We start from the raw sequence: 12,234 nt of genomic DNA on the forward strand, positions 1-12,234 counted from the left end.
TTTTTTTCCCCCTCAATGTTTGTATTAATTATCTGGAAATTTTGTACAATGTACCCCATCACACTCATTTCCCATTCCTCCCAGGTGTTTCCATCCTTGTTTCCCAATCCCCTCCCCCCAAAACCCACCAAGTCCAATTTGTGCTGCCCATATACTCATTGGGGCATGGTTGGACTCCCAGTGGCCAACCCCTTAAAGAACACTTAGTCCTTCTCCAGCCCCCTTGCCAACCCCTTAAAGAACACTTAGTCCTTCTCCAGCCCCCTTGCCAGAAGCTACATTTTATCACAGTTTTAAAGAACTATCTTCAGTAGCTTCCTGCCTAAACTTTCTTTTGGGGGGGGGTATAGGAATAAGGTTGTTACAGAAGCCTTCAATGTCTCTGATTCTCAGTTATGAGTCTCCAGTCACTGAGAGCACTGAAAAAGAAACTTCCTTGCCCATGATAGCCAGTGGCAGCACAGATCACGCGTCTCAGCATGGTTTCAACATGGACCATACACATCAACATAGGCTGCAGGGTTAGCATGAATCACAGACATCAGCATGGCCTTCAGCAGCAGCACAGACCACAGACATCAACATGGCCTCTGGCAGCAACACAAACCATGGACATCAACCTTGGTAATGCACAGACACCAGCATGGCCTCTAGCAGGAGCACAGACTTTAAGGAGACTTAATCGAGAAAATGAACCATTCTTCATCTCAGATATCTAGTCGTTCAGAGTCAGTGTGGTTGGGCAGTATGTCCAGGAGCAGGACCTGCAGGAGCTCCAGGCTGCTGTACATCACCTTGCCCTGGGCATAGGCCACCCTGCTGGCACCCTGGCACAACCATCATGTTTGCTGGCCATAGGCAGTGCCTTACCCTGAGTTCTCCTCCCAGTCGGGCAAGCAGTAAAGCAGGCAGCAGAAGCAGACTTCATGCTCCAGTCTGGGCATGCAGGTCGAGTGGCAGCACTGACTTAGTGGGCAGCAAGGTGGCATGGCAGGCTGGGTGGTGGCCCAAACCCCCAGGCAGTCTGGTACTGAACCCTGTTGTTGTCACAGCTGCAGTGTCACTAGTTACACTTCTCTTCACCATTCCATTCCATCTTTTTTCCAATTCCATGAAACTTTTTTTAGCGCTTCTTCCCATAAGCCTGCCTTTGTTTAGCTATTTTGGAGATACTGTATGCTTTGCAGGCTCATCCTCCACCTTGTGTCTCCCTGAGAAACCTCCCTGGGTCAGGCTCCTTGGAGAAGATCCCTAGCCCCACCGGTGTTGATGGCCACTACTATCTTGACTGTCCACCCCAATGCTTCATCTTTTAAATAAGGATCCTGACTGCTTTGTGTGGGCAGAGCTTTGTGTGTGCAATCTGTAGTTACACAGTGTCTCAAACGCCAAAGTGCCTTGGTGCTTGGCTTAATGCTATCTTGCAACCTGCAATAATAACTTTAGAGCAAAGGACTCAAAACTTTAATTTTATATAAGTACTGGCACATTATATAACCAGTCCTGGAAGTGGACAAGTTAATGGCATACTTCCTACAGTGTAGCAGACATATAGCATGTGATTTATGAGACTGCTATTTTATAGCAACTACTGCAGCCTCCTATTTGTTCTTTCACTGAGAACTGAATTTATAGCAAACCTGCCATTTCCTAAGGAGAATTAAGTATCTTCATGGGCAGTTTGTACTGGCTGCTTTTTTGTTTTGTTTTGTTTTGTTTTTTGGGGTTTTGTTTGTTTGTTTGACAACTTGACAAAGCTGGAGTTATCAGAGAGGAAGAAGCCCAGCACATTGTGGGTGGTCCTGGGTCCTGTAAGAAAGGAGGCTGAGCAAGCCAGAGGAATTAAGCCAGTAAAAAGTACTCCTCCCTGGCCTCTGTATCAGCTCCTGCCTCCAGGATCCTGTCCTGACTTCCTTCAGTGATGAGCACTGTTGAAGAGCAAGCCAAATAAACCCTTTCTTACCCAACTTGCTTTTTGTTGATGGTGTTTCATCACAGCAATAGAAACCCTAAGACATAGTCCAATCAACCCACTGGACCACTGCAAACTTGGCTGCTCTCTCATAACAGACTATATGCCAGGAACAGACAATGAAGCTGTTCCCCAGTCCTAAATGATTACAAAGTGTGACGTGATATTTAATGTTGTAACTAGCTAGATCAGGATATCTGACTGAATGTGAAGTTCGCTAATTTAGCTGGGCTGGCTGCCAACAAGCTCCTGGGACGCACCTGTCTCACCTCCACCCTCCAGAACTGAAATCGGCAGAGGCACAGTGTTGCACCCAGCTTTTACATGGGAACTAGGGATCTGAAGTCAGATCACGTTCACAAAACAAACACCTTCATCAACTAAGCCATCTTTCTTCATACTTCTTAAAATCTTTACACAGCAAGATATTCAGTATGTTTTTATTTACAGCATTCCAAGGAAATAAAATGCATATATAAATATAAACAAACCCGAGTTCATTAAAATCAAATTTGATTGTACAAAAGTAGTTTTCCACACTGTGAAGCCAAAAAGTAGGTAATTACCAGGGACATTCACAGTTCCTTTTGTAAACTTCTTACGTGTATGTGACTGAGCTGTAAATGTGGACTGCATGTGTGCCGTGCCAGCGGAGGTCAGAAGACGCAATTAGATTCCCCAGCACTGGAATCAGAGGTGGCCGTGACCAACACGTGTGTGCTAAGAACCAAAACCATGGTCTTCTGCAAGAGCTCAACCTCTGAGTCATCAATCCAGCCCCACCCAAGTTCTGTTTTAAACATGCATGACAAACTACCAGAAGGGTCAGTGAGATGACTGAGCAGATAAAGGCATTTGCATTTAAGTCGTATGGTCTGAATTTGATCTCTGAAACCCACACAGTAAAAGGAGAACAGACAGACACTTCCAAGTTGTCTTTGACCTCCAGGGATACATATAATAAATATTCATACATAAATGTAGAAATAACATATTAAAATATTTTAACTTCTAAAAAAGTCAGGTATAGTGGCAGACAACTGTAATCCGGTGACTTGGAATACTGGGGGAGAATTTCAATTTAAGACTAGGCTTGGCAACGTAGTAAGTTCCTCCAAAATTTTAAAGGGTGTAGCTTAGTTATAGAGTACTTGCCTAGCACAAACAAGGTGCTTTATTCATTCCTTAGTATCAGAAAAGGGAAGCTACTGAATACCAATATTTGTATTATTTTCTTACTTTACATGTTATCTAATTTGTTTCTTATAAAAATAAAGGATTCAATAAATAACATTATAAGAAAATATGTTTCATTCAACTATACTAATATTTACATGAGTCTATTACTATTGAGTTCTCAAATAATTGCGAAAACTCTCTAAGAACTACTTTTTAAGTGGCATTCCAGATATACTTACCCAAAAGAAAATTTTCTGGCTTCCAAATAAATTTGGTTGATCAATTCTCGAGTTGGTGCTACAATAATACACTCTGGTTCCTGAAGTTCTTTAAAGCGACTGGCAGTTATTCCATCCCTCATCATGTGTGCCAAAATAGGCAAGAGAAAAGCTGCCTAGAAGTTAAATTAATTAATTTACAATGTATAATTTTGTCACTACCAAAAGCTAATCCTACTTTATAGCCCTTAAGATCCCCTTCCATCTTGCTCATAGATTTCTGAGAACTTAGCATAACTTTTATTACAAGGAGCTACCCAAATCTTCATAGTCATGTTATTGAACATAACATGTTTGACAAAATTAATCTAGCTCAACAAAACATGTCTTTTAAGAAAATAAACATATCTATGTATCCTAAACAGTAGCATTAATTATAAAGAAGAATGTAGGTATAATTTCACGTGAATTACTACATTTAAAAAGTTAACGTGGGTTTTTAAAGGAGCAGTAATAAAATTATCACAGGAATTAGTAATAATATTATTATAAGCTTCAGGCAGAATACAAAGCTGAAAACCATAATTTGGATTATACACATGTTTCCTTGAGGCACATACAAACAGAAATTCTTAATGAAATATTTTCAAATCTAGTCCAAGAATATCTTAAGAGGACATGCCATTACCAAGTTCACTTCACCACAAGAATACAATGTTTGTTTAACATAGAAAAGTCCATAAATATCTAGAGTAAATCTAAACAAGGTCTACAGTTAGAGCTCCAAAATACTGAAAAGAGATTGTCAGGGACTTGTGGAACATTTACAAATGGATGAGTTACCTAAAATACTTAAAGAGTAAACACAATTCCCATCAAAATTTCAATGACATTCTCCACACAACTAGAAAAAAATCTTAAAATGTATATACAGAAGATCTCTAATAGCCAATGCACTCAATTAGAACAATGCTTGCAGCAACATAACACCTGTTCTCTAACACACACCATCTATAAAGTGCTGATACCAAAGCAGACATGTAGTCGTCGTAACAAAGTGCATATAGTACTGACAAAGAGCAGACATGTAAACCAATGCTAGAACAGAAGACAGAAATAAATCCACATACCGTGCTGCCTACAAAGAAGTCAAAGCATACGTTAGAAAAGAAGACAGGCTATTTGAACAAATAATATTGGAGAAACTCGATATCCACATGCAGAAGAATAAAACTAAATCTACTGGATCTCACCCTGCACAAAAATGAGTTAGAAAAGAATCCAAGTCTCTAATGAAAAACCTGAAACTTTGAAACTGTTAGATGTAAAAATAGATAAAACACACTTCAAGATACAAGTATAGGCAAGGATTTTTCTTTCTTCTCTCTTTCTCTCTCTCTCTCTTTTTAAGATTCTGGTAATATGATCAATCCTCACTCAGAAAGACAAATGGGATGGGCATAGGAAGTAGGAGAAAACAGCAAACAGGACAGGAGCTTACCACAGAGGGCCTCTGAAAGACTCTACCCAGCAGGGTATCAAAGCAGATGCTAAGGCTCATAATCAAACTTTGGGCAGAGTGCAGGGAATCTTATGGAAGAAGAGAATGATAGTAAGACCTGGAGGGGACAGGAGCTCCACAGGAGAGCAACAAAACCAAAATATCTGGGCCAGGGATCTTTTCTGAGACTGATACTCCAACCAAGGACCATTCATGGAGATAACCTAGAACCCCTGCACAGATGTAGACCATGGCAGCTCAGTATCCAAGTGAGTTTCCTAGTAAGGGGAATAGGGACTGTCTCTGACATGAACTCAGTGGCTGGCTCTTTGATCACCTCTTCCTGAGGGGGTAGCAGCCTTGCCAGGCCACAGAAGAGAACAATGCAGCCAGTCCTGATGAGACCTGATAAGCTAGGGTCAGATGGAAGGGGAAAAGGACCTCCCCTATCAGTGGACTTGGAGAGGGGTATGGGAGGAGATGAGCAAGGGAGGGATGGAATGGGAGGGATTAGGGATGGGGCTCCAGCTGGGATACAAAATGAATACACTGTAATTAATATAAAAATTTTAATTAAAAAAACTTAGCCAAAAAAAAAAAAAGATTCTGGTAATATAGAAAACAACCCCAAGAACTGACACCCAAGACAGCTACTAATGAGACTACATGAAGTTACCAGGCTTCTGTACAGCCTACAGAACAAAGAAAAACAACGTTTGCCAGATATATACTATTATATAGACAGACTATTATCCAGAAGGTAAGAACTTCAAATTTTAAGTAACTTCTAAAAGCTTCCATCAATAAATGGGCAATAAACTGAATCAATCATCTCCCAAAGAATAAAAATGGCTAATAAACTTAGAAAGTATTTGTTCAATATCCTTACCCAGAGAGACACAAATTAAAATCACTTTCAAATTTCATCTCATCCCAGCGGGGATGGCTATCAAATGACTCTTATATACTAACTAGTGACAGTGTGAGCTGGTGGCATCACTATGGAAATGAAATATAGACATTTCTACAAAAAGAAAAGAGAGAGAGAGAGAGAGAGAGAGAGAGAGAGAGAGAGAGAAAGGAAGATGACTTACAGTCTTTCCAGACCCTGTTTGAGCACAAGCCATCAAGTCTCGTCCTGCTAATACAATAGGAATGCTGTATTTCTGCACAGGCGTAAGCTTAGTATAGCCAGCTTTAGCAATGTTGTTATTCAATGTCTGACAGAGATTAGCTTCTTCAAAAGTCTAAACAGGTAAAGAAGTCAGTAATTAAATGATAAACTGCACACAGCATATGCTTATCATTTCATAAACATATTCCATGTTTTAAATTTTGATTCCACTTTACATACCAATATACCCCACTATAAATAAACAAGAACCTATTTTCATGACATGGTGGAAGTACTTCCCATAAACATTGCTTGTAAATACTTTTTTTTTTTGCTCCCTTAAACCCTATGAGAGAGAAAAAACCTCTGATAAGTAAAAAGGCTCATTGTGAAGATAAGAATAGAAGGCTTCTGCCATTCTCCTTACAAAAATCTACTTACCATGGCTAGAGAGCTGGCCCAGCAGGTAAGAGCACTGGCTGCTTTTCCAAAGGATTTGAGTTCAATTCCTAGAACCCACATAGAGGCTTACAACCATCTGTAATTACAGTTCTAGGGACTCTGATGCCCCCATCACCACAGCCACTAGGCAGGCACATAATGGACAGACATTATATCCAGGCAAAACAGCCATATATATAAGAACAAATTCCTAAGACCTACTTTTTTTCACATAATTAGGATGTGAACATTTGAATCTCTAGAAAAAGTAGCCTTTTCGCTAAATTTAAACAAATTTCTAATATGGTATGGGGAGTATTCCAGCACTCTCTCTTTTGATATGGCAATCCTACTGAAACTGGTAGACAATGCCTCTCAATTTTCATTAAAGAATTCTAAACACTAAAAGGTAACTTTAATATTTATAGCAATTGAATTATACCATATATTTATATCAACATAGAAATAATACACTGACCAAAATTGCTGGTGGTGCATCATGTCCAGATACTTCTACAAGAATGGTGTCATATTTATCAAAGTTTATGCCTGTCTGATAATGTGCAAAGATGGCATCTTCATCCTCTGGTGGAGGAGGTGGTATATATGTCACTTTTGGACCTTGGAATATAAATAAAAAACATCTTTTACAGACTAGAAGTACAAAAAAGAAAATTACAAAAACTGACAAAAACCAAATAGAAAACACTGTTGAATACTACTAAAATTTTCATTTTGCAAATGTTTTTAATTTAACCACTAACCAAATGTTTTAATTTAATGTTTTTAAATTAACTTTTAAATATTTTTAACCTTAGGGAAATGCAACATATAGTCAATTAGAGAATGCAAATGTCATGTACCCTGAATATCACTGCTTTCTCCTCCTTCAGCTTCTGACTTCCAAGAATCTTAAAGGGAATAAAACCAAAAAGATAAATGTTAATTGAGAAATAAACAGTACTATAAAGATCAAAGCTTTTTCCAAAAAAAAAAAAAAACTTACTCTTTCCAGAGCCTGTTACTACTTCTTCATTTAAACCTTTGTAACCACCTATTAAAGAAATTCAGAGTGGTAATTAAAACACAAAGCTGTGAAAGTCTTCACTTTCACTATCTTCAAAGAGGACAAGTCTTAAATTAGTTGAGAATTGAACACAGGACTTCTGGAAGAGTAGCCAGTGCTCTTAACCTCTGAGCCATCTCTCCAGCCCTTAAAGTCATTTCTTACAAGTGTGTAAGAAATGGTGTGTGAACTGTAGGCACAGTTCAGTGCTAAAAGTGTTCCTCTGATGTGTGCAAGTTCCTAGCTTTGTAGATCCCCAGCATGAGAAAAAAGAAGGAAGAGAAAGAAGAAGAAGAAGAAGAAGAAGAAGAAGAAGAAGAAGAAGAAGAAGAAGAAGAAGAAGAAGAAAAAGAAGAAGAAGAAGGGAAAATGGGGAGAAAGGTAGCCAGAGAGAATCTTACACAGTTTAAAGTTATTCAGTATTCAACATGATGGTTGAATATAGATGATAGACTGAAGTACTGCTTAAGCTCTGAAATCCTTTCCCTGGTCATCAGGAAAGGAAACTAACACTGTGTTGGGAAGTGCCTAAGACCATCCCCCAGCCCGAAGGATCTGCTGGGAGAACTCTCAGATTATAGCCATAATCATAGCTATAACATACTGAAGTGAATTACCAAAGCACACACTCAGCCAAGGAAAGAGAAACATGGGTCAAGTTCCCCAGAGTCTTCTCTATTGGTGTTAAGAGTCTTGACAACACAAGTATTTATCAGAGCAGTAGTTCAGAGATTCATCCAGCATCCTCACTAGGGAGTTAGTAACTTATGTACCTCCAGACCCTCACAGAAAAAGCCAAGTATGGCAAGTATTTAGTATAAACCATTGTGTGTGAGTGTGAGAGAGTGTGTGTGTATGTGGATATATGTTTTTTTCAAGAGAGGGTTTTCCAGTGTAGTTTTGGCTGTCCTAGACTCACTTTGTAGACCAGGCTGATCTCGAACTCACAGAGATCCACCTGCCTCTGCCTCCCTGAGTGTTGGGATTAAAGACATGTGCCATCATGCCAGCTAATGATTTATTCTTATCAATTAGAAGAATAGAAACCTTTCCCAATTCCAAGTTCTCAGAAGTTAGCTAAGTTAGCTTAGCAATCAACCTGACTAGATTAAGGAAGGGATGCAGAGCCTTGGTTCCATTCTTACTGATAGGACAAAAGACAGCCGGAGGAAGAGAGGATTCATTTTGGCTCAGCTTTACGTACAGTTCATTGTGGCTAGGAAGTCAAGGCAGCAGGAGCTTGAGGAAGATGGTCACACTGCAATAGCAGTGAGGGACTGGAGAGCAATGAATGCTGGTGCCACAGCAAACTGCTTTTTCTTCAGTCTAGGATCCCAGCCTACGGCACAGTGCTGCACATACTCAGGACCTCCATTAACCTAGTCTAGAAAATTCCTCACAGACATACTGTAAGTTTGAATCCCAGGTGATTATGAATCTTGTCAAGCTGACATTATCATAAGTTTATCCTTGTCAACTTGACATTTAAATATATCACCTTTGAGCTATCTTTTATCCTTTGTCCCCAGATTCATAGCCAACTCATATTGCAAATGCTTTCAGCCACACTTCAAATATCCCCATAGGCTTCAACAACTCCTGGATATTTCTGATTCTCCTTCAGTCAAGCTATAAACATCTGTGGATGATCTGATTTAACTGGATTTTAACAAACTTTTTTTCTATATTGAAGAATGTAAGAAGCCAGGGGCAAACTGCGACTTTGAATGCTTTCAGACTAATGATTAACAAAAATCAAACAAACTTTATTGGTCTACAAAGTAGACAAAGTATTTTAAGTTTCATACATTACTTTGATATTTATGCTCTGGGGAGAAAACTTGTTAAGAGTAAAAAAAAAAGTCACATTTATATAACAGTTCACTGTTATCTTTCCTTTATTTTTAGATCATGAAATGAAAAGTATATTTTAATAATATAAGCAAATATCTCAATATTTAGTATTAGTATAATATCCCATTTTATGGTTATACTAACTATTTATTGATGAATTTTAGGTGATTTTCAGGTTTTACTTATTATAAAGAAAACTCAGTAAGTATTCACACGCATGTGTTTACAAATACTTCTATCATATATACGTCTTACAATGGAACTGCCAAATCAGAAAGAAAATAACCTGAAGGAACTCAAATAGGCCATGTAAAATTCCTAATTATTAGCTGTATAAAAACAATGACAGTTACCTTTATCCTAAAGAAAATAAACTTAGATCACAACCAATTTAAGGTGACAGAAGTCAGGTGAGAACTTACCTCGCCCAGTTCCACTTCTTTGGTAAGTGTCACCATTGCCTGTAAGACATTGCATTGCAACACATGTAGACAAACACCTCCCTGCTCCCCCAGCCTCAGACACACAAGGAGCAGGACTGTATTCGACAGTCATTCACTACAGTTCCTAGCCCCTTTCATTTTTCATTTTGTAGAATTCTTTTAAACCTTACCTTTTCTAACATTTTCACTTGTAATTATGTTCTTTTTCCCATTTCACCTCAAATCATCTTCCCCTATTCCTCAGAAACTTTGAAACCAATGCAAGCCTTTTTTTCCTTCTTCTAATTAAAAGTATCTACTCACCTCTTAGCCGCTCAGAAAAATTAATTCATAGTACACCAGTTTTCTAAGAGAGGCAAAACTACCCATTTATTTTTGCCTACTTAACAAAGAAATGGGGGAAATTGTGAGCTAGCTTTAGTATACTTAAACATACCCTCTTGCTAAAAGCATAAAAACATGAATATTAGTCCTCAGCAATAGTTTCATTTCTCACCTGAATCACTTGCTACTGGCTTCCTAGAACCAAAAAGGCCACCACCACGCTGTGTCCCCTGATCTTGGTCATATTCACTATCTTTATTTGAAAGAAAGAGAATTCAATTATGTTTCTTTTAACAAGGTTTTACAATCATTTAGCAAAAAGTCCAAGTCACAGCATTATAGGTTAAAAGATGTATAAAATAGCATAAGAATCACAATGTGTATTTTCTAAGTGTTACAAAAAGGATTTCTCTACAAATTATATGCTTCAATTACAAATAACTTCCTCAAAAAATTAATGTTATTTCATGAATAAGTTAGGGTCAATGCTATATTTAAACAAAAATCTCCACCCCCAGATGGCAATTTTATTGAGCCAAGAAAGCACACTGCATCATTTCACTGCTTATACACCAAAACATCATCCCTGCTCCTATTGTTGCCAAATCTAACATTATTGGTCCTGTCCTGTAAAGACCCTTTGGAGGCCCTTACTTTTTTTTAAGGGCAGTTTATTCAATCTTATAATTTGTTTAATGAGTATTACAAATGTATCACTGTCAGTTTGTAAAATCATGAATGTGCTCTCTATTAAGAAACATATCTATTCCAACAGTGACTTCTGAAAAATAATACTTTCTTTCTAGAAAATGTCAGCTATAGGATTTAAAGTAGAAAGCCATGTTGGTGAAAGAATGTATGAAGGGGAGAGCCAAATAGAAAACCACTTATTTATAAGGTCAGCCTTAGTTCGCAGGCTCCAAAACACCTAATAATATATAATGTTTTATAAAGACTTGGTAACAGAAACTTCTGAACTGTGTGTTCCAATTTAATATTCAGTTACCCATGTTTTTAAAATTGACACATGAAACGGGTGATTAATTTGTATCTGATACTCTACTAAAATATTAATACAATCCTCATAGCGATTTTGTGCAAATAGGGTTTTTAAAAATCATTTCCAACAAATGAAGTGCATCTTATGCAATCCACTACTAACTTGGTCTTCCTAGACCAAATCCTCCACGGCAACCTCGGAAACTACCTCTTCCACCTCTTCTGAATGGCCCTGATGCTTCTGAGTCATTCCCATCTTGATAGCCTAGATTAAAACACACACAAGAACAGTACAAATAACAACAACAAAGGAATCTTGGAGACATGGTAACAAAATTTAACATTTGCATAATTTAAATGGTTTTAAACTTAAAGAGTTAACAGAGCTAAATTTTCAAAAGTCACAACTGTCCTATAAATGTTCTGCTTTACCAATATATTGTTAGGACCAGAAAAAAAGACACTGCTTGAAGACTCAAAATCAAGTAAAGCAGCATGTCGCCTGAATAGAACAAGTAAATCGTCACAACTGCACCATGAGCTGGATTTCTACTGCAGCATTAAATCTGGATAATTCGTAAATCCCAGTGTGTTTTAGTCCCATTTCCCTCAGAATCTAGAAATGAGCAAACCAGAAAACTCGTAAGAATGTAGACTTGTATACCAGCTAGCATGTAATAACTTTGTTTGGAATCACAGATCCTAAAATTATAAACTAGATGCTTTCTCAGCATACCACCAAGGTTTGACTTTTACTGCTGATCTATGCTTTTACTGTACTTTCAACTTTTATTGTATTTTATATAATAAGGGAAACTGTCTATAACATAAATTCTATAGCATATTTTTTGAGTTTACTTTCTGGTCTTACTAAATGAGCAATATGCACGTACTTTCAATGTATGCTGAGAAAGCATGTAGTTTATAATTTTATGATCTATGATTCCAAACAGAAAATTTATATGAAGCTTGCTAGCTAGTATATAAACCTACATTCTTAGTGGTTTCTGGCTTGCACATTCCTAATTTCTGAGGAAAATGGGACTAAAACATACTATAATTTACAAATTAATTCCTTACAATAAGTTCACTCTTACTACTCTACATTAAATTATATTTTGTT

The 12,234-nt window shown here is 37.7% G+C and overlaps 1 protein-coding gene across 3 annotated transcripts in view; it reads right to left on the minus strand.

The window, feature by feature from the left end:
• The window catches only part of Ddx4 (DEAD-box helicase 4), a 65,892-nt gene that overhangs the window by 22,278 nt on the left and 31,380 nt on the right, over positions 1 to 12,234 (minus strand). For 2 of the 3 annotated variants that reach the window (XM_055603415.1, XM_055603414.1), the window contains 8 exons: positions 11,275 to 11,376; positions 10,285 to 10,365; positions 9,768 to 9,806; positions 7,432 to 7,479; positions 7,289 to 7,336; positions 6,904 to 7,046; positions 5,965 to 6,117; positions 3,391 to 3,545 (listed from right to left, as the gene is read on the minus strand). In XM_055603415.1, the coding sequence (XP_055459390.1) occupies positions 3,391 to 3,545; positions 5,965 to 6,117; positions 6,904 to 7,046; positions 7,289 to 7,336; positions 7,432 to 7,479; positions 9,768 to 9,806; positions 10,285 to 10,365; positions 11,275 to 11,376 (769 nt within the window). The remainder of the gene's footprint in view (positions 1 to 3,390; positions 3,546 to 5,964; positions 6,118 to 6,903; positions 7,047 to 7,288; positions 7,337 to 7,431; positions 7,480 to 9,767; positions 9,807 to 10,284; positions 10,366 to 11,274; positions 11,377 to 12,234) is intronic. The other variant, XM_055603416.1, reaches the window with a different exon arrangement.

The sequence above is a fragment of the Psammomys obesus genome, unplaced genomic scaffold (assembly GCF_907164565.1).
Source record: "Psammomys obesus unplaced genomic scaffold, mPsaObe1.curated_primary_1811, whole genome shotgun sequence".
NCBI classification, from domain to species: domain Eukaryota; kingdom Metazoa; phylum Chordata; class Mammalia; order Rodentia; family Muridae; genus Psammomys; species Psammomys obesus.